This window comes from Peromyscus maniculatus, chromosome 9 (assembly GCF_049852395.1).
Source record: "Peromyscus maniculatus bairdii isolate BWxNUB_F1_BW_parent chromosome 9, HU_Pman_BW_mat_3.1, whole genome shotgun sequence".
Taxonomy (NCBI): Eukaryota; Metazoa; Chordata; class Mammalia; order Rodentia; family Cricetidae; genus Peromyscus; species Peromyscus maniculatus.
Window position 1 is genome coordinate 112,705,379 of NC_134860.1, and position 21,801 is coordinate 112,727,179.

Genomic DNA, 21,801 nt, shown 5'->3' on the forward strand with positions numbered 1-21,801 from the left:
AATAAAAGTTAAAGGATGGTACTTATATGAAAAATAAGGCTTCCCAAAAGTATGGAGGCTTGGTAGGGGGTCTTTGGCAAAGGAGAAAGATAGTCCAAGTTATTATATAAAAATTTGAAAGTGGTTAGATCTCAGGTAAAGATGAAAGCCTCTGAGAAAAGTCTTGAAATATTATGTAGTGCTCTGGAGACCTGCCAGGATACCTGTGAGATAAAACATGCCTTAATAATATAATTGAGTCATCTACTGGGGTTTGGCACAAGCTAAATTAATGGCTCCAAACCATGATGGAGATCTGTATATACTTTATACTGAAAACAATGTCTTAGTTAGGGCTTCTATTGTTGTGAAGAGACACCATGACCATTGCAACTCTTATAAAGAAAAACATTTATTGTTATAGTGGGAAACAAGGTGGCATGTAGCCAGACATGGTGCTAGAGAAGGAGCTGAGAGTTCTTACATCTTCACTGACAGGCAACAAGAAATTGTCTTAAACACTGGGTATGGCTTGAGCATACATGAGACCTCAAAGCCCACCTCCACAGTGACACACTTCCTCCAACAAGGCCATTCCTACTACAACAAAGCCACACCTCCTAATATTGCCACTCCATTTGGGGGCCATTTTCTCTCAAACCACCATATAGAGTTTAAATTTGCAGTTTCACTTGACAAAATCCTTTTGAACAAAGAAATACTATTCATTTTGCTAACTATACACCTTCGGGTCCACTAACACATTTTTTCACAGTAGGTGTGATAAAATGAGAAAAATGCATAAAGCACATCTGTTTTCTGATCAAATATAATGGATATCTCAATAAAGACCACTTTTACAGTTATTTGAGATGCTGGTTCAACTAACCACCCTTTTGTCACAAATACCATTTTATTTCTTCAGAAAAACCAAGTTATAGTGACTCAAATTTGTGATTTGGCAAACATTTTTTTTAAGATTGAACAAATGAGTTTATAATTTCAAGGTAATAGACTCACTCTATATTTTGTTAATGATAGTTGTATTCAGTAGACCTTTTATCACTATAATGAAATAGTTGAGATATCTAACTTAAATAGAAGGGAGGTTTATTATGGATTGTAGTTTTGGTGGTACAAATCCATGGTCACAGGCCCCATGTTTTGGGGCTGAAGGAAGTCACACATCCTGGTGGGAGTGGATATCATAGCAAAATTGGTTACCGCATCAGCCATAGAGCCCCAGATGAGTATGTATGGTGGTGATAGGGCTAAAGCCCTACAATGATCTTCCCTACCCCATTTTGTATGAACTAAAGACTTCACCAAAGTCCCTTTCTTCCAAAGATGACATTAAGGTCATCCTGGGAATCAGGTCTTATTTTATGCATATGAGGGTTTCGCCTGAATACAGGCATGTGCAGTATGTGAATGCAGTGCCCACAGAGACTAGAAGAGGGCATTGAATCCTCTGGAACTGGAGATATGGACAATTGTGAGCCATCATGTGGGTGCTAGGAACTAAACTTTGGTCCTCTACCAGAGCATCAAGTACTCCTAACTGTATCAGGAATCTTAAAGGGTCTTATTAATAAAATCAAACCTGAGGCCAGGTATTGGGGTGAATGCTGAAAGGTCAGAAAAGCAGAACAAGCCACAGCTACCTCACCTCACCAGTTCTCAGCTAATCCTGTTTCCTCAGACTGGAAGCCTCTGAGTCCTCATCCAGAATGGCTCTCAGCTGAACTGCTGCTAGAAGCCTGAGTTCTTAACCAGCCTAGTTCCTGATTTTCACACCTTACATAGTGTAGTGGGTAGCCATTCCAGCTTTGGTCTGGAAGTTCCAACCTCCATTGAGGCTTCAGTAACTGTCATGCCTACAAGGTGGGGCCAAGGGAGGACCCTGAAGACCCAAGATCCAATGTGCCGGCTCTCTTGGTTCCTGAAGGTAGACTGAGCAAAGTTCCCCAGAGAACACCACTGGACTTTGCTACACCTTTCCCAGGCGCTGTAAACAATCTCTTCACTTGTAAGTTACCCCACAAAATAAACCTCCCTTTTAACTACGTGGAGTGGCCTTAATAATTTCACCAATAATATACCTTTTTGCTTTCTGCCCTCACTTCCTGGGATTAAAAACTCACTTTCTGGGTTTAAAGGCATGTGTCACCATGCCTGGCTGTTTCCAATGTGATGTTGAACTCACAGAGATCCAGACGGATTTCTGCCTTTGGAATGCTAGGATTAAAGGCATGAGTGCCACCATTTTCTAGCCTCTGTGTCTAGTGGCTGTTCTGTTCTCTGACCCCAGATAAGTTTATTAGGGTGCACAATATTTTGGGGAACACAATACCACCACACCTAACTCCTGAGGCAATTACCCAGCCTTGGAGAACAGGTCTTTTATACATGTACCTTTGGGAAACATTTATCCAAACCATAGTGATCAGAATTCAACTTTAAGATAAACTTGAATATTTAGATAATAAATTTATTTTTCCCATGATAATGATTTTGTCATACTTACAATGTGGCAAAGTATGTCAACTTTAGAGAAATCTACATAACCTGTGTACCAACATTTTCCAAATGTCAGTACATGACAGATCTTATCATGAATAACAGAATAATTTATAATGCAAAAAAACAAAATGATTTTAATTAACGTAGTAAAGAAAGCCCATTCCTAGACTTTAATGTTGCATGTAACCTTGGACAAACATCTAATAACCTTGTTTTTATGTAATGCAAAATAATGTTAACAACAGTCTTAAATAATGTCAAATATCTATGTGATGTTGAATTTCTTTTTCATATTTCTCAAGCAAAACAACCAACTGTTAGAGTTTCCATCAAGTCTTTCCCATTAAGCCAGACATTACTGAAATTTGCAATGATGTAAAACAATGAGTGTTCTCACTAAAGTTTTCTTTTTGAAAATGTAGACATTTTTCTTTATAAAATAAGTAATCTATTTGTTATAATTTGAGTTTGCCATGCCCCTCTCCAGGATCATTTGAACCTTTACAAGGGCTGGCCTACCTGTTACAAGTTGGTCTCAAAAGCCTGGCTTTTGATAGCTACCAGCTACCACCTGCTCTTTGTTCTGTCTTATGGGAGTGTAAAAAGTCTTGGACACAGGCTTCTGCTGCCATAAACTCTACCATGTCTTTTCTACCTCCTCCTGTAAGTTGTTCAGTCATGCATTACGCGTATAGAGACTCAAAAGTAACTACTTATTCTTCTAATGCAATTCCACATTTACTTCCCTTTCTAGTTTGAATAAAATTTTAAGTCACATGTACACACACACACACACACACACACACACACACACATACACACACACACACTGGTTAGTTTTTACTTTCGCTTGACACACATGGATTCACTTGGAAAGAATCTCAATGAAGAATTATCTAGGTTGGATTAGCTTCTGGACATGTCTGTGGGGGATTGTTTCAATTGTTAGGTGACCCAGCCTATAGTAGGTGCATCTGTTTCTCTCTGCTCTTGACTGTGGATGGAATGTGACTACCTTCTTGAATTCATGCCTTAATTTACCCCCAGTGATGGGCTGTAACCTTGTATTATAAGCCAACAAGCAAGCAAGCAAGCAAGCAAACAAACAAAACAAACAAAAACTAAAACAAAACAAAAACAAAAAACCAAACAACAACAACAACAAAAACCCTTTCTTTCATAAAGTTGCTTTTGGTCAGAGTATTGTACCATAGCAATAGAAATGAAAATTAGAAATATGCACATATTTATATGAATACATATGTGCATATACATACATCTCACTGGGACAAAATGACTTCAAGCTTCTTGATAAATTCTTATAAACATAAGAGAACCTGAGATAAAAAGAAAAAACTTAGAAATATTAAGCTACATTTTTAGATGTAGAAACCAGCCGTTTGTAGTATCATTTGATATTATAAATGAAGGACTAGCAAGATGTCTGTCTTAGTTACTTTTCTGGTGCTGTGATGAGACTCCATGGCCAAGGCAACTTATTGAACAATGAATCTGTTGGGGGCTTACTGTGTCAGACAGTTGGGTCCATTATCATTATGGTGGGGAGCATGGCACCAGGCAGACAGGTGTAGTGAGAGAGCAATCACTGAGAGCTTTTATCTTGATCCAGAAGCATGAGGCAAGGAGGATGGCACACTGGCAGTGATGTGAGTCTTTTGAAACTTCAAAGGTTGCCCCAAGTGGCATACCTTTTCCAATAATGCCACATCTCTTAATCTTCCCCTGTACAGTTCTATCAACTAGGGATTAAGTATTCAAATGTATGAGCCTATAGGAGTCATTCTCATTCAAACCACCACAACCACTCAGCAGGTAAGGAAGCTTGTGTGCAAGCTGAAGATCAAAGATTGATCTCCAGAACCTATGAGAAGATGGATGGAGAGAACCAGCTTTGCAAAGTTGGTCTTTGAGTTCCACATGCATGATAAGGCATGTCTGCCACCCACATGGTGCACATGCATCCACACAATAATAAACACAGCATTTTTAAAGGTGGTGCTGTGTTTTAAAGAAGATGATATAGTTCCAAGACTACTGCTTTTTAATGCTGGCTAAGGAAAGGAATAAATATTTCATGATTTCAGAATGTAGTATGATCATTGGCTCCAGATTTGAAGGCTGGAGGAAATAGGGGAATCTGAGTTTCGAGAAGTAGCTATTACATTTGGTAAGAAACAGTGCCAGAAATCTCTTGAACCAATTCCATAGTTGAACACATTATCAGATTCTCTTTCCATTAATTCTCTTGCTGTCAGTCTTGGCAACTTGCACACCTATGGAATGTCAAATATTTGCATTTCCCATGAGGGTCTAGGATCACATCTTTTAGCTTATTCAAATGACTTTCATCTCGATTCCATCTCTACTGCTCAGTTATCAGTTTATCCCCGGAGGAGACTGAGGAAGATTGACCCTTCTCAGAACAACAAAATCTTTGACTACAGATCCCCATTGAGTGCTTGCCTTGGTTCTATGTCTCCACAGCCAGCACTTGCTGGAAGCGTCTGCTCTCTTTTTTGTGTTCATTTTTCTGGGCAGCTCTCACAGGAGCCAGCCTCTTGTCAGCAGTGGCCAGCTGTTGGCACTCCTTATCTCAGTTGTCCTTGTGGCCTTTGATATGAGAGATGGAAGAAGAATTTCCTTCCCTTGACCCCAGGGATACTCTCCTTTCTGTTTTTTTTTTCATTTACTTTGTTGACTTCTATTCTCTTTCTACTTTCTAGTAATTCATATTTTCTTTTCTTTTTTTTTTTTTGGCCTGTCTTTTAGTTCATCTAGTACCATGACATTGATTGCTTTCTCATTACCCAAATTTGTACAAACAGCTTCAACTTCTCCCTTCAAACTTTTATTATTTTCCTTCAGTATACACCAATAAACTTCATTTCAATTCCTGACTGGCATTTTAATCTTACCCTCGATTTTCTAACTTGGACATGGTGTCCCATAGTTTGGCTTTTCTCTGTAAATAGTACCATCGAGAATCCAACTGCTCAGGCCTGGGCTCCAGAACATGTGTTCCTCTACCTCTTTCTCTTATACTCTTCAGAACAGAAGCAAATCCTTTTAACTATATTTCACATATGGCTAATGTGTTCTCTTGCAGCTGTGCATCTCACCACCAAGAGGATAATCCAACACACAGATGTGTGTCACCCAAAATTGTAGCTAGAGTATTCCTGCCTTGCCCACAGTCAGGACAAATCTGTCACCGGCCAGTCCCACAGCTGCTCAGACCCAACCAAGTAAACACAGAGACTTATATTGTTTACAAACTGTATGGCCATGGCAGGCTTCTTGTTAACTCTTCTTATATCTTAAATTAATCCATTTCTATAAATCTATACCCTGCCATGTGGCTTGTAGCTTACCAGTATCTTCACACACTGTTTGTCATGGCAGTGGCTGGCTGGCAGTGTCTCCTTCTGCCTTTCTGTTCTTTCTTTTCTCCTCTCTGTTAGTCCTGCCTATACTTCCTGCCTAGCCACTGGCCAATCAATGTTTTATTTATTGACCAATCAGAGCAACAGATTTGACATACAGACCATTCCACAGCACAGAATTCTGTCATCTTTAATTGAGCTCCCTGCTTTCCCATGCCTTGGCTCTGGTGGTTTACACTTCACCCTTAAATCCATTAAAACACAAAGCATGACACTTTGCTTTTCTGTAGTAAGTTCTCTGGTAGCTTCCATTGCTCATCTATGGTCTTTACATCTCATAATGGGCTGCGAGTCACTTTGTGATCTGCCTCCTGTCTGTTGGTTCATTGCTTTCTCTTGTTTTTCCTTTCAGGGCATCAATCACATTGATTATATTCTGTATGTTCTGGTGATGGGTTTCTGCACACCTCAAACTTTGAGTTCCAGGTCCTCTGATCTTGCCAGATTCTTATCTTCCTGTACTAGGTTCTTTCCTCATGAAAATCCCCTCTCAAATGCTACATTCTTAGAGAAAGCTTTCTTGTTCATCTTGTTTAAGATAGCCATAAAGCAGAAAATCATTTTTGTCTAAATTCATTTGCATAAATATATATTTAAATCTATCACAGGAATAAATATTATGTGTAGGTTGAGTGTATTTGGTAAACTCAGAAAGTTTCCTATTTCGAATAGTTTAATGATAAATTGACTTAGAGCTATTTCCTGTCACATTTGGGGTTTGCTCTTTGGCTTTCCCTGTGATACTTGACAATAGCCATTTGTTTGCCTTTCTATTTTTCTACTCTATAGATTCTAATCTTTCTAACACGTAAACGTGTATGGACTACTCAGTGTCTAGAACACATTCTAAAAATAGTGGCTCGGTGGATGAATGAAGGAATGAATGTCAAAAGAAATGAGGTTTTAATGTATTTGAGGAAATGGACAAAGTGCCAGGGGAAGCCAAACATTTTATTTTCTTGAGATATCAAAAAGAGAAATGAAGCAGGAATTATGGTTTGTTAAAGTGGTATATTTTGTTTAAATAAAAGAGATCTATGTCCTAGAGCATGAAATTAACCAAAATTACAAATTAGAGAGAGGAGGAAAGCTATCACTAAAGGTGCTGGTTATTTGTTCTCTTCAAGTCCATATTATATAACTAGCAAGAAATAGTTTATTTGAAGCTGTTCCTTGTCTCTGTATTGTTTCTTTGAGTGTATTTTAAAACTACTAGAAAATTTTATTTAAATTCTTCATTCTACAATGTGCGAAGTGATTGTTTTTGTATACACACACACACATATGTGGTCATTTGGCTCTATGCAAGTGCTTTATTAACTATATTTTTTACTAGAATCTGTATTAACTTTCAGAACATAAATGAATGCAGAACTACTAGAAGTAAGTGTAATGCACTGTGATGATCAAATTAACAAAGAGGGAAATAAAGGAAGAAAATTTGAGAAAGCATTTTTCCTTGCAGTGCTTGTCTTAGTAGATTAATGACCAATATGCTAATTCTTAGTGATGCAGATTAATATCCCAGTCACTGTTTATTTATACAGATGACTAATTTCTGAAGAATTATATTACAAATCATAATGCATAACATTTAAATGTCATTAAATCAATATTCCAGAGAACATTTATTACACATTTTACTTTCCTGAAAAACTTGAGGAAATATGCAAATGGAAGAACAAATTCATCATAAACATTTCCAAGCTGGAAAAATAAGTAATTGCTGTGTTTTTATGTGAGTTCTTATGACAACAGTTCTTATACCTTTAGTGCTCTTCAGAAGAGTAAAAGGATTATTAAACGTGGTACTGTTGAAATCATTGGAAAGCATTTTCTAAAGCTTGAGAGAGAGTTAAAATTTATTTTAATATATGCATGATAAAACTATTGAGAAATTATTCTTAAATTTTATCCATCTGTTTGTCTCTAAAATGTAATGAATGGGGATGCATATCATAAGGCACAATGCAGCTTGGAAGCAACTGAGTAGTAAGGAAAGTTTTGTTGCAGTTACATATTTTGGGACTTTGGAACTCTGATGCGCAAAGATGTAAAGTCACTCTGAAAATATCTCTTTAACCTAAATACACATGCTAAGCATCAGCTGATTCTCCGTGGCTGACGTGGTTTTATCTCTTCTCATGTTTCATTGCGCTAGCTGGGGACATCTGTAGTCTTACCTTGGAAATAACACTTCATATTTTGTGTTTTAACACGTTCAAAGGCTTAAAAAATTAAAATGTATTAAGACCCCCAAATTGTCTCTTCATGTCATGCTGGAGAAGTTGTTGAAACTATTGTTTTGTGATTGTTACTTATGGAGTTAATTTATCTTTAAAATAATAAAAGCCTCATGAAGATTACTTTTCTCTTGCTGCCTAAAGTTACTCACATAAGAGTCTTTATTGACTTCAGTTTGTTAAATTTAATTTCTTATCAAGGTCACCTGACTTTATTTTCAGTATTTAATTTGAATTTAAATTCTTGGTTTCTATGTCAATAATCATTTACATGTATGATAAAATACCTGTAATGGGGGTGGGGACTGGGACACCTGAAGTAAAGTTTCTATACTTTTGTTTTACCCTGCAGTTATCACAGAATGCTAACACCAATAATTAAAATAGATGTACATGAACTTCAGACACTTAAACACATGTCTCTGTGAGATTCTACACAAATGGGTTTATGTTTAGAGAAGTGAATTTTCCCATAAGTTTAGGAGGAATTTTATTTTTTAATCAAATTGTAATTAGGTTGCTACCTTTTCTTCTTTCAACCACTTGGCATTAAGAAGGAAACAAGATGTGATTTTGGCTTCATAGATTTCACCGGGAAGAGATGCCTACTGAAATAGTCAATGGCAAACACAAAGCAGAGAAGGATTTTGGGTAATTTTCTCACTAAGTTGTAATTGGTTTTTATTTTCATTCTTTGGAGGCCTGTCACCCAGTTCTCAAATAAATTCACTGAGACTTATTCTTACCTCTAAATGCCCAGCCTTAGCTTGGCTTGTTTCTAACCAGCTTTTCTTAAATTATCCCATCTACCTTTTGCCTCTGGGCTTTTACCTTTTTCTATTCTATATACTTTTCTTTCCTTTTTACTCCATGGCTGGTTGTGTGGCCAGGTGGCTGGCTCCTGGCATCCTTACCTCCTTCTCCTTTTTTCACTTGCTCTCTCTTCTCTCCTTTTCTCCTTCTCTCTGCCTGCCAGTCCTGCCTATTTCTCCTGTCTAGCTATTGGGCCATTCAGATCTTTATTAGACCATTAGGTGTTTTAGACAGGCACAGTAACACAGCTTTACAGAGTTAAACAAATGCAACTTAAAAGAATGCAACACATCTTTGCATCATTATCCATAGCATAAAAGAATGTAACACATCTTTAATATTCCACAGCACTAGGTTCTTTAAGCAAATGTAGGCAAATGTTTATTTTTTATTTAAAAAAATTTAAAAAAATTATTTTTTTCATGGATCATTCCAATGTATATCACAAAGATGGAAAGATACTGCTTGCAAGACATCCCTGTGGATTTTTCACATAAAATAAAATTTTGTAATATAATATGCATCTTATTCTTCACAGTTAAGCCACTAGACAAATTATTCAGCACCTAACCTACCTTCTGTTCACACTGATATTATGTACAAATTATTTTGCAAGGGAGCAAATGCTTTGTTACATGTCGATTTAATATTAAAATTCTTGGTAATACCACAGTGTCAGTTCTAAAAAGAAAAGTGTTAATGCCTATTGATAAAAATTGTAATTTTGTAAATTCAAAGTTAATGCATAGAAATAGTTTTTATAATCTCACCTTGAGTTTACCCAACATTAAAAAAAATTATTGATCAAAATCATCTAATGGGTTGACTTTTTAAGTTGTTTCATTTTGAGACAGGATTTCCTGCATAACTCAGGGTGGCCTGGGGCTTGACATTTAGAAAACACCAACTTCAAAATCATGATCCTCCTGTCTGAGGTCTTGGTTACTGGGATTATGAGGATTTTCATTTTTATGTATTTTTATATGTGAAAATATATAGAAACTAGGCTAAAGTCCAATCACTTTAAGTATTGGATATAATACAAATTGAAAGCAAAATAAATCCCTATGCTGTGGTCCATTAGTAACATTGTGAAAAACTAACACAAAAAATCAACTTCAAAATTTCATTTTGTTTAGACACCTAGAAAATAGCAATTAGATCAAAGGAGAACTACCCTAAAATAAAATACAACCAGGATTATGTACTTTATTTTTAATAGCACACACAAAAGGTAGTCAAAGTTAGTATGTTGTCAATGTTACAGAGTGAATTCAATAAACAGTGTTTGGATGCACTACACTTACTGTAATGGCTGTAACAAATACATTCTCTTGAATTTTGTTTTCATAAAGTAAGTTAATATGCAAAATATATAGTTATGGATATTCACCAGTAAATTTTATACTGTCTTAAGTCAGTAGCTCCAAATGGATGATGTTAGAATTTGAAAAGAAATATTTTATATTTCACTTTTGGCTATTAAAAACAATCACTGAGATTCATCTAGAGTTTTCAAAGAAAGGACAAGGCATTTGTGGGGCCAGGATCAACAGTGTTGATCTTGTTGAAATGTCATTCAACTAAGAGTACTATGGCTGGTGTCAGTTTCCTGAACACATCCATAACATTGTAAAAACCCTATGTGGAAAATACATAGGAATGCATGTGATATGGGGGTGTCTTTTCATCTAGTCTCATTTATCTTAAAAATCAATTAACTTGTAGTTATTGATGTTTAAGTACTAATGTAAATATAATTGCTTGTGACCTATGTCATAATTAATTTCCACACACAAGCAACTGAGAAAAGTGGGCCCATGCTGTGGAGGAAAGGGCAAACTTAGATGCCTTATTCTAGTTCAAGCCCCGAGTTCAGTGTGGCATTTACAGTCACTCTGTGGGTCTGGGACAGCAGTGTCCTGGTTGAGATGCAGCTGGAGGGTGGGGCTGTCCTCCTGGGACAGGTCCTGACCCTCTCTAAGAGCAGAGAGGGCTGCTTACCTTATTGCAGTGTTTCTATATCTGGCCATGAGGGAATCACGTGAGCTGTGCCTGACATAAGGATTGCTGAACTAGGACAGATCTCTGAAGCGGTCTTGCAGCCTGCACGGGCGTTCATGCAGACCATCGGTTTGGCCATTTGGGGGAATCCGGTATTCATGGTGCCTCCCAGCCCACTTGCATTCCCTCCCATGTTCACTGAGTTGCTAGAACATACTTGATAACCTGTTTCACATGACAGCATATGAACAACCGAGTCCTACGTCCTTAGCAATCTAGAGTTTGTAGTCATCCGTTTGAGGGAACACAGAGGTGCAGTGGCCTTTCACAGCAGTTGCCTTTGACTGCAGGGTAGGCATGCCCTGATAGTTCTCACTGAGGTCTGAAATGCAGTTAGCAGTCAGTCTCAGAGAAATTCAGAATACGCTTCACTGCTTTCTCCCCTTTTTGCGAAGACACTATTGCACAGTCATGGTACAGTTCTGCTTTCTTAGGAGTCACCCCTTGTATATTTGCTTTTCATTATTTCCTTTTTACTTTTTCTCCATCTCTTTTATAAGATGCTCAGGCAGTGATTGGATTACTGAATTATGACTGTGGCCTTTTACAACCTAATTAAAAATAACTATGCGGTTGTTGCTATGGGAGATAATTTTATTGAATATATTTTATGATTAATTATATATCAATATAGTCAAGTGTCATTAATTAGTCTAATTATAAAATGTAATTACTTGAATAGTCATGGTGGTTTACTGCTCTTTAATAGCCAGGGTTTGGAATTTCATTTGATCTCAATGATTACTCCAATCTCTTCCTTTTAGATTATTATCTCTTTCTTTGTGACTATATTAGATTTGGTTGGCTGGTCTTAAAACATCAGCTACTTAGGTAACAAATAAAATATCTCACCGTCAGCCTTTTGAAGAAGAGATTAAGAACAACAAAGTATAATGGATAAGAGGGTTCCAAATTACTGTCTTCAGGTAGCATCACTTATATTTCTCACTGCTTAACAAGGCATGACAATTTACAAGGAGTGAAAGAATATGGTAGTGGCATATTTTAATTATGTTGAAGTTTGAAAATATTAAAAGGTCTGTGGATTATCAAGCTGTTCTTTTGGGATCTACCTGCTTAAGAGTAACTAATATATAATCTATAAACTTTCATTTTGAAAATGAAGTAGGATGGAAAAACTATGAGAGTATAGTAGAAATCAAGTATTAAATGCTGTCAATGTTTATAAGTATTGACTCCAGGATATGAAACAAAACAAACTTCTTATAAGCAGACTATGAATAGCTATATAATAAAAATTAGCTGCAAACTACCATCCTGTGTAAGTAATTTTTGGTTTCTTCACTTTTCAGCCGGCTTAGATACATTCCCAGAATGCACTTGGTGTATACTGGCATCATCATGTTGCCATTCTCCTTGGAAAAATCAGTTTGGTAGACTGTGCATCAGGGTTTATCTTGGGCTAGTTATGATATATTACACTCACTGCTGCATGTGACAGATGGACTGATGTCTTGACATGAGTACTAAGCCTTCTCCTTTACCTTCACTGTGTTACAGAGACCCTGGAAACCCTCATCCGACAAGCAGAGAATTATACCAGTATCCTTTTCTGCAACACCTACCGGAACATGGCATTGGAGGCTGCTGCTTCTATTCAGGAGTTTTTCACTGAAGTAGGGCTCTATTTATTTGGTGCAGATGTTAATCCCGAAGAATTTGTAAACAGATTTTTTGACAGTCTTTTCCCTCTGGTCTACAACCATCTCATAAACCCTGGTGTGACTGACAGTTCTCTGCAATACTCAGAATGTATCCGAATGGCCCGCCAGGATGTTAGTCCATTTGGCAATATTCCCAAAAGAGTCATGGGGCAGATGGGAAGGTCCCTGCTGCCCAGCCGCACATTTCTGCAGGCCCTTAATCTGGGCATTGAAGTCATCAATACCACGGACCATATGCACTTCTCCAAGGAGTGCAGTCGAGCCCTCCTGAGGATGCAGTATTGCCCACACTGCCAGAGCCTGCTGCTCAGCAAGCCCTGTATGGGGTACTGCCTCAATGTTGTCAGGGGCTGCCTGGCCCACATGACAGAGCTTAATCCACACTGGCATGCTTACATCCGGTCTTTGGAAGAGCTGTCAGATGCGATGCACGGGACCTATGATGTGGAACACGTGCTCCTGAACTTCCACTTGCTTGTCAATGATGCCGTTCTGCAGGCACACCTCAATGGGCAGAAGCTACTGGACCAGGTAAGCTGATGTTCTGTGCCTCCCAGCTAATTTCCTGGAATGCAAAGACTAGTCAGGATACACCCAAAATTATGTGATATTTTATTGTCCTATTCTTCACGTTTTTTTTCCCTTTTTTTTTTTTATCAGCATAGTGAATTCATTCTCTGAGAAACAGTAGCAAGATCAATGGATAGGCATGTTTGACTCAAAGTATCACATTATATCTATTTTACACCAAAATTTCGAACAGCTAAAACAACACTTCACTCATTAAGTACAGAGTTTCTCCAATGGTTTTGTGAAATTGGAAGAGCTTACGTTTAAATCAAGAACAGCATCGATTTGAGTCCAAATGCAAAATTAACTAGTAACATGAAAGGAGGTAAGAGTTTTCAGTCTCTGCCCTTTAATATCCTTATTGCTTGGGAGACAACACCACTGGTGTCCTCTGCAGCATTTCTTTCTGAGAAGGTCTTACGTGTGCAAACTGTATCTAGACCTGTGTATAAAAAGACGGGCTGCCATTGCAGGGCTGCTGTTGTAGCTTCCTAGCTTTAGAGTGGGAAAACACTGCTTATGTGTTCATGAAGTTAAGACGTGATACCTTGGTGTGCACAAGCATTTATTAGGATTTCGACAAAGTGACGGAGTGACAGTCTGTCAGAACCCAGTCTATACACCTTCTTGTTTTATTTCTAGCAAAATAAGAATCTTTTGAAACAAAACCATCAGGCAAGGGATGCAAGAATTTTCTCTTCCTCCAGCTTCCTGTGGAGCAATTTAAAAACATTCTCAGGCTCTGTCAGTAAAGCTTCTCATGTTTCAAAGAGTGAAATAGGATGTGCTGTGAATGTTTCTCCTACATCATTTCTCCTGAAATAAACGAACACTCTCCAGTACCAAGACAATCCATCTTCCTGTATTGACATTGATTTACTGACTTAACACATATTCTCATCACGAGATCTGAATGTCAACTCTTCATTTCTGGTAGAAGGTGGACGTGAAAAGTTTGAGTTTAACCAGCACCTTCAAGTTTTTTTCTGTAGCCTTTGTGAGCTGCTTGGGTGCTTTTAGAAAATTAGAAATGGCGCCCTCTGGTGGTTGCATCATTAGCATGTGGTATTCACTGGATTTCGACTCAGATTGTCTTCTGCCTAATGTCCCTACCCAGTGACACCTTTATTTTGCCATTTTACAATTAGTGTTCAAAATAATTGGTTTCATTATGACATTTTAACAATATATATAAAATATCAACATCTATATCTATCTATCATCTATCTATCTTTATCACTGTATCTTTTTCATAGTCACTTTACAATGTCCTCCTACTTGACTTGTTCTCCACTTGATGTAATAAGCCTCATTTCTTGGCCTTTTCTCCTCTATTTATGTAAATAAAATATAGGATAGACTTCTAAAAGGACTTAACAATCCAACAAGAATTTATAGTTTTAAAATTTGGACTGGAAATATTATATCCATATTATGATGACAAGTATGTCCAGAGGGAATGTATTTATTTAGAAATCTGAGGTCAAGTCTAGAACTCATTTTTTTCTTTTAAAAATGTTTACTTATTTTATTATTTTTATGTATCTGAGCGCTTTGCCTGCATGTATATGTGTACTATGCATGTGCCTGGTGTCCGCAGAAGTCAGAAGAGGCTTCTGGAAGTAACAGACATTGCGAGCTGCCATGTGGGTGCTGAGATTCAAACCCAGTTCTTTTCCAAGAGCAACAAGTGCTCTTCACCCCTGAGCCATCTCTCCGAGTCTCACATTTTATGTTTAATTTGTGATATTCTCGTTAGAATCTTGGGCCAGAGATTTCTGATACATGTAAGAGAATTGACACTTCAGGTCCTTTTTGTCACACATTTTTGGGAGCCAGAGTGCCTTTTTTTGTCCTTAAAATCTATCATGTAGAAATTCATCTATTTTTCCTATTTCAAAGGCTGAAGTCACACAGGACTCCAGTGGGCATGCATGCTTTTAAGTTCAGCATTTTCTACCAGGACCCTTGGCAAACTACTAACAGTGTGAGATCTGAATTTGGCTTGTGTGACAAGGATGGTAGGGATGGATTGGTTGGGGTAATATTGGTCAGTTGCTGGGGCTGGATAGTGTGACCACCTGCTATTTTCTTTCCCTGGTCTGGGCAAACCTTGGTTAAACAGTTTACTTTTGTATTTCAAATTAATACTATCATGTTTGTGCTTTAAGAATACATTTTATAGAAAGCTTTCATCCTGTGAAAAGAGGATAGGAAGTATGTACAAGGCAGAGGACAAGAGCTGCAAAGGACACTGCAGTTGTGAACTCACAACTGCGGTTACCTGCACCGGGCCTTGTAAGGTTTGCCTTGTCCACGATTACAGCCATCACCCCCTCTCTCTCCCTCTCTCTCCCTCTCTCTCCCTCTATCTCCCTCTCTCTCCTTCCCTTTAATCTGGTTAGTAGTAGAGTCTGCTCTTCAACGATTTCACACAGTAAGGAATACTGAGCATTCTTGCCGCCACTTTCCCTCATCTCTCGCCTGTTGTGTCTACTCTTCCTTCCTACCAATCTGCCCCACATTCCTCTTTCTCCATTTGTTTTGTGAATCCCTGAGTTTACCCAGGGCCATCGGTATGACCATGGGTTTGGAGATATCTGTTGGAACTTCAGCAGACACTGACTCCCTTTGTCCCAGAATCTCAAATAGGCAATGGATCAGTCCACAAGGGGTCGGGTTCTGTGCAGCTCTCTCCCTTCCGTGACCGACTGTTGACCAAAGCCAGTGTTGAGCTGCCCCAGGGAAGGTAACTATGGTTCCACATTCGTGGTTGCAAGAGTTGTACTGGGCCTTGAGAAGAGCATTTCACAGCTCCTCCCCTAATCACCTGACTCTTGCCTCATTCTGTCTTCTCTTCCACAGGGTTCCCTGGATATTAGAGACAGTGTTGGTAGCATAAATGTGCTCTAGGGCTGAGGGCTGGATGGTCACTTATTTTTAGTGTCTTGTATTCTTTATCATTCACTGAAAAGATTGGCTTCTGTGAGGGAGGTTGAGATTAAGGTTTGTGTGTGTGTGTGTGTGTGTGTGTGTGTGTGTTATAAACAGGTACTTAGAAGGCCCTTTGATGCTATGTCTTATTTAAACTGCAGTGGTACAAGTTCCTCTCTTGACTTTCTAACTCCCCAGGCATGGGTTGTTGTTAATCACACAGCCAGGCGTGGGCTCAAATATAATCATCAGGCTGTTGGTTACCCCCTACCCCACAGTGGTGCCACTATTGCGAGATATTGTGTACTATTGTGTACCCTAATAAACTTGCCTGAGGATCAGAGGACAGGGCCAGATACTGGTTCTTACCTCTACAGAATCCTCAGTCTAAGGAGAGTGAGTTCCTGTTTCCTCACACCTTATCTACCTTTCTTCACCCTGCCATAGTACTTCCTGGGATTAAAGGCACGTGTGCTGCCCAAGCAAGGGCATGAGATCTCAAGTGCTGGGATTAAAGGTGTGTGCCATCACTGCCTGACCCCTATATCTAATCTAATGACTGGCTCTGTCCTCTGAACCTCAGTCAAGTTTATTAGGGTACACAATATATCACCACACACAACTTTCTGAGTAGGTTGGTTTTTTTGGTTTATATAGTTCTCCAGTGGATAAGACCATTGCTAACTTCTTTACTCCTATAGCCCACATATATCTTCTGGCATCTGAAAGCAAGCCAGCAGTGAGGAAGTTTCCAGCTCAGTACGAGCTTTCTCTCTACCTTATAATGAGGTCTGTGGTGTTTCAACAGTAGGGTCTGATCCTGTAGTCCTGATTGGCAATCAAGAGGACTAACAGGAGACTTCTGTTTCAGGAACCTAAAAAGAAAAAGTCTGATTTTGTTTAATAAAATGGTATGATAAGTATCTTAAGGAGCATAATTATTACTAACAAATTGTGGGTTATTTTTCAAATAAAACAACTGAGATCCTCATTTTCATTTATTTGGAAAGAAGAAGAAGAAACTGACTTTAAGATCCTTGTAAATTGACTCATTAATATTTATTTGTGCCAACTTCAAAGTGATTTATAAACTGTTTATCAAGCTTTGATAACCGGTTCACACATCAGTGATTTCAACAAATTCAAAATAAATTGTTGAGGAGCAGCAAATAATGGTTCTCTCACATTCCCAAAGCAATCTATGAACTCAAGCACATCTCTGTGTATTTTTCAATAAATACATATTTCCTCTTAAAGAAATCCACAGAGGTGCCTCATGTATCATGCTCTGTTAAAGGAATTTCAACCTAAAATAAAAATAAGTTCCTAGGTTATTGACAAAATCATAAGTATTGCACACAACTTTCGGTAACAGAAGCATGTTTAAAAAGACTATTCTTGTGATGGAAGCAGATGCAGAGATCCACAGCCAAGTACCAGGCTGAGCTCCAGAAGTCCAGTTGAAGAGAGAGAAGAGGGATTCTACAAGCAAGTGCATCAAGATCATGATGGGGAAACTTACAGAGACAACCAAAGCAAATGAGTGGGAACTCATGAACTTTCGACCAACAGCTGTGGAGCCTCCACAGAACTGGACTAGGCCTCTGCATAAGTGAGACAGTTGTGTAGTTTGATCTGCTTAAGAGGCCCCCAGGCAGTAGGATCAGGATTCATACCTGGTGTATGAACAAGCTTTTTGGAGCATGCTACCTATGGGCTTGCACAGCCTTGAGGCAGGGAGAGGGGCTTGGACCTGCCCTACTGAATGTACCAGGCTCTGGTGACTCCCCATGGGAGGCCTTACCTTCTTGTAGGAGGGAATGGGGGTGGCTTGTGGGGGAGGCTGGAGGGACAGGAGGAGGGAAGAGGGGGATTTGTGATTGGTATGTAAAATGAATAAAAAAATTTCTAAATAAAAAAAATAAAAAAATTAGAGGATTGCTCAGTAAAAAATAATAAAAAATTAAAGACTATTCTTTAAATTCTAAAGGGTTTTTTTGGGTAGATTAACTCAAAATTTAACTTAAAAAAGTAGAAGCTGAACCAGAGAGACTGGGGTTAAAAACACAGGCAGTTATGAGAGGCTGGACCATACATCTATCTGCAGCATCTTCTAGCACAGTGGTTCTCAACCTTCCTAATGCTGGGGCCCTTAATACAGCTCCTCATGTTATAGTGACCCCTCCAACCATAAATTTATTTTAGTTGCTACTTAGTAACTGTAATTTTGCTACCATTATGAGTCATAATGTAAATACCTGGTATGTGATGCATGTGAGAAGGCTGTGTGAACCCCAATGGGTCGTGACAACAGGTTGAGAACCACTTCTCTGCCAGCAGCCTCACATTTCCTTGTTAGTTTAGATTGCTCTCAGGTTAAACGTGGCGGTATGGACCCCACATCCAGAGTGTCAGGGAGCCTCAGATGAGCACTCCTGCTTAGTGTTTGCTACAAGCTGGTTAAGCCCTACAGAGTTCTTGTCAAGTTACCTATGCAGTATCACTAGTGATTTGTCTGGTTGCATCTACATTGCTTTAGAATCAGTATATGATTCACTTTAGAATTATAAGTCATTTCAAAATCACAGTTGAGATGTGTTGTGCACAAACTTAAGTCCAAGTGGATCAAGGACCTCAACATAAATCCAGCTACTCTGAACCTGCTAGAAGAGAAAGTAGGAAGTAGTCTTGAACGCATTGGCATAGGAGATCACTTCCTAAATATAACACCAGTAGCACAGACACTGAGACAAACAATCAATCAATGCGACCTCTTGAAACTGAGAAGCTTTTGTAGAGCAAAGAATACAGTCAACAAGGCAAAGCGACAGCCTACAGAATGGGAAAAGGTCTTCACCAACCCCACATCTGACAGAGGACTGATATCCAGAATATATAAGGAACTCAAGAAATTAGACATCAAAACGACCAACAGTCCAATTAAGAAATGGGCTATAGAACTAAACAGAATTCTCAACAGAGGAAACTCAAATGGCTGAAAGACATTTAAGGAATTGCTCAACATCCCTAATCATCAGGGAAATGCAAATCAAAACAACTCTGAGATACTATCTTACACCTGTCAGAATGGCTAAGATCAAAAACACTGAAGACACCTTATACTGAAGAGGATGTGGAACTAGGGGAACTCTCCTCCACTGCTGGTGGGAATGCAAGCTTGTACAACCACTTTGGAAATCAATATGGCACTTTCTTAGAAAATTGGGAATCAATCTCCCCCAAGATCCAGCTATACCACTCTTGGGCATATACCCAAGAAATGTTCAATCATACCACAAGAGCACTTGCTCAGCTATGTTCATATCAGCATTGTTTGTAATAGCCAAAGCCTGGAAAAAACCTAGATGCCCTTCAACTGAAGAATGGATAAATAAATTGTGGCACATATACACAATGGAATACTATTCAGCAGAGAAAAACAATGACATCATGAGGTTTGCAGGCAAATGGATGGATCTAGAAAAAAATTATCCTGAGTGAGGTAACCTAGACTTGAAAGACAAATATTGTATGTACTCACTCATAGGAGGATACCAGATGTGGAACAACGATGACTGGACTGCTACTCATATCACCAGGGAGGCTACCTGGAAAACAGGACCCCAAGAAAGACACAGGGATTGCCGAATGACAGAGAAATGGCTGAGATCTACATGAACAGCCTGGACAAGAGTAGGGGTAATGAAGGGCGAGGGTCGAGGGAAAGAGAGCCTGCAGGAGCGGGAGATCCCAGCTGGATCAGGAACAGAGAGGGAGAACAAGGAATAGGAGACCATGGTAAATGAAGACCACATGAGAAAAGGAAGAAACAAAGTGCTAGAGAGGCCCACAGAAATCCACAAAGATACCCCCACAATAGACTGCTGGCAATGGTCGAGAGACAGCCGGAACTGACCTGCTCTAGTGATGGGATGGCCAAACACCCTAATAGTCATGCTAGAAACCCCATCCAAGGACTGAGGAATCTGGATGCAGAGATCCACGGCTAGGCCCTGGGTGGAGCTCCAGGAGTCTAATTAGCGAGAAAGAGGAGGGTTTATATGAGCGAGAATTGTTGAAACCAAGGTTGGATAAAGCACAGGGACAAATAGCCAAACGAATGGAAACACATGAACTATGAACCAAAGGCTGAGGGGCCCCCAACTGGATTGGCCCTCTGAATAGGTGAGACAGTTGATTGGCTTGATCTGTTTGGGAGGCATCCAGGCAGTGGGACCAGGTCCTGTGCTCTTTGCATGAGTTGGCTGTTTGAAACCTGGGGCTTATGCAGGGATGCTTGACTCAGTCTGGGAGGAAGGGACTGGACTTGCCTGGACTGAGTCTACCAGGTTGATCTCAGTCCTTGGGGGAGGCTTTGCCCTGGAGGAGGTAGGAATGGGGGGTGGGCTGGGGAGAAGGGGAGGGGGCCAGGAGGAGGGAGAACAACAAGGGAATCCGTGGCTGATATGCAGAACTGAATGGTATTGTAAAATAAAATAAAAGGGAAAAAAAAAGATGGGTTGTGCACAATCATGTAACTTAATTAAGTGGTAAGAAAACAAATTATCTCATTCCTCCTATGTACACTAAGACTTAACCTAGTTCTGAAAAAGCACAGTAACATATTATGCTCATAAGTATGTCAACCATACCCTTGTAAAAAATGGAAAGTAAACATTTAAATGGTAACTTGGATTAATAGGAATATCTGCTCCCTTTCCTATAATATGTGGCACTCATTTTTGTATAATTTCATTGTCTGTGAGGCTGTGTGTAAGCTGGTGCAAAAGATCAAAGAAAGTAAGAGCAAGCTACAAAATAGTTAATACCTGCTGGGTGGTGGTGGCACATGCCTTTAATCCTAGCACTCTGGAGGCAGAGCCAGGTGGATCTCTATGAGTTCAAGGCCAGCCTGGTCTGCAGAGTGAGATCCAGGACAGGCACCAAAACTACAAAGAGAAACCCTGTCTCGAAAAGCAAAACGTAATAAAAAATAGTCAATACCCACAATTACTTAAATAAAACAGGATGCGTCATCATTTCATATGGTTTAAATTACATATCTTAAATGCAAACATGGCATTTTGATACTTGTTCTAATGTTTGCTCAGGGGCAGTTGATGTGGTGGAGGATGGTGGTTTTCTAAGTGGTAGGAGGGAAAAGACAGATGTGCGCGTGTTTTGGGTGTACCGTATTCACTAACAGACTGTGGATTATATTCCAAATAAAACAACTGAGATTCTCATTTATATTTATTTGAACCACAAAATTCCAATAACCCCCTCTCCTTAGAAGACTGAATACATGACATACAGATAAGTAAAACATTACATGTAATGTAAAAACATTATTATACCTTCTTACAAGGTTAAAAACTATGGGAGAAAGACCTACCAGTAAAACACAGGTATCTTTACTTTTAGGATAAGACATGATGGTGCCAAAATTTGGCTTATAGATTTTTATTAAAGAGATAATTAAACATGCCTTTCATTCTGTAGTTTATTTTAGGTATGTAGTGTGCC

The 21,801-nt window shown here is 38.9% G+C and overlaps 1 protein-coding gene across 3 annotated transcripts in view; it reads left to right on the plus strand.

Moving 5' to 3' along the window:
* The window catches only part of Gpc5 (glypican 5), a 1,351,527-nt gene that overhangs the window by 236,242 nt on the left and 1,093,484 nt on the right, over positions 1–21,801 (plus strand). For all 3 annotated transcript variants that reach the window (XM_076545553.1, XM_042285375.2, XM_042285376.2), the window contains exon 3: positions 12,608–13,302. In XM_076545553.1, the coding sequence (XP_076401668.1) occupies positions 12,608–13,302 (695 nt within the window). The remainder of the gene's footprint in view (positions 1–12,607; positions 13,303–21,801) is intronic.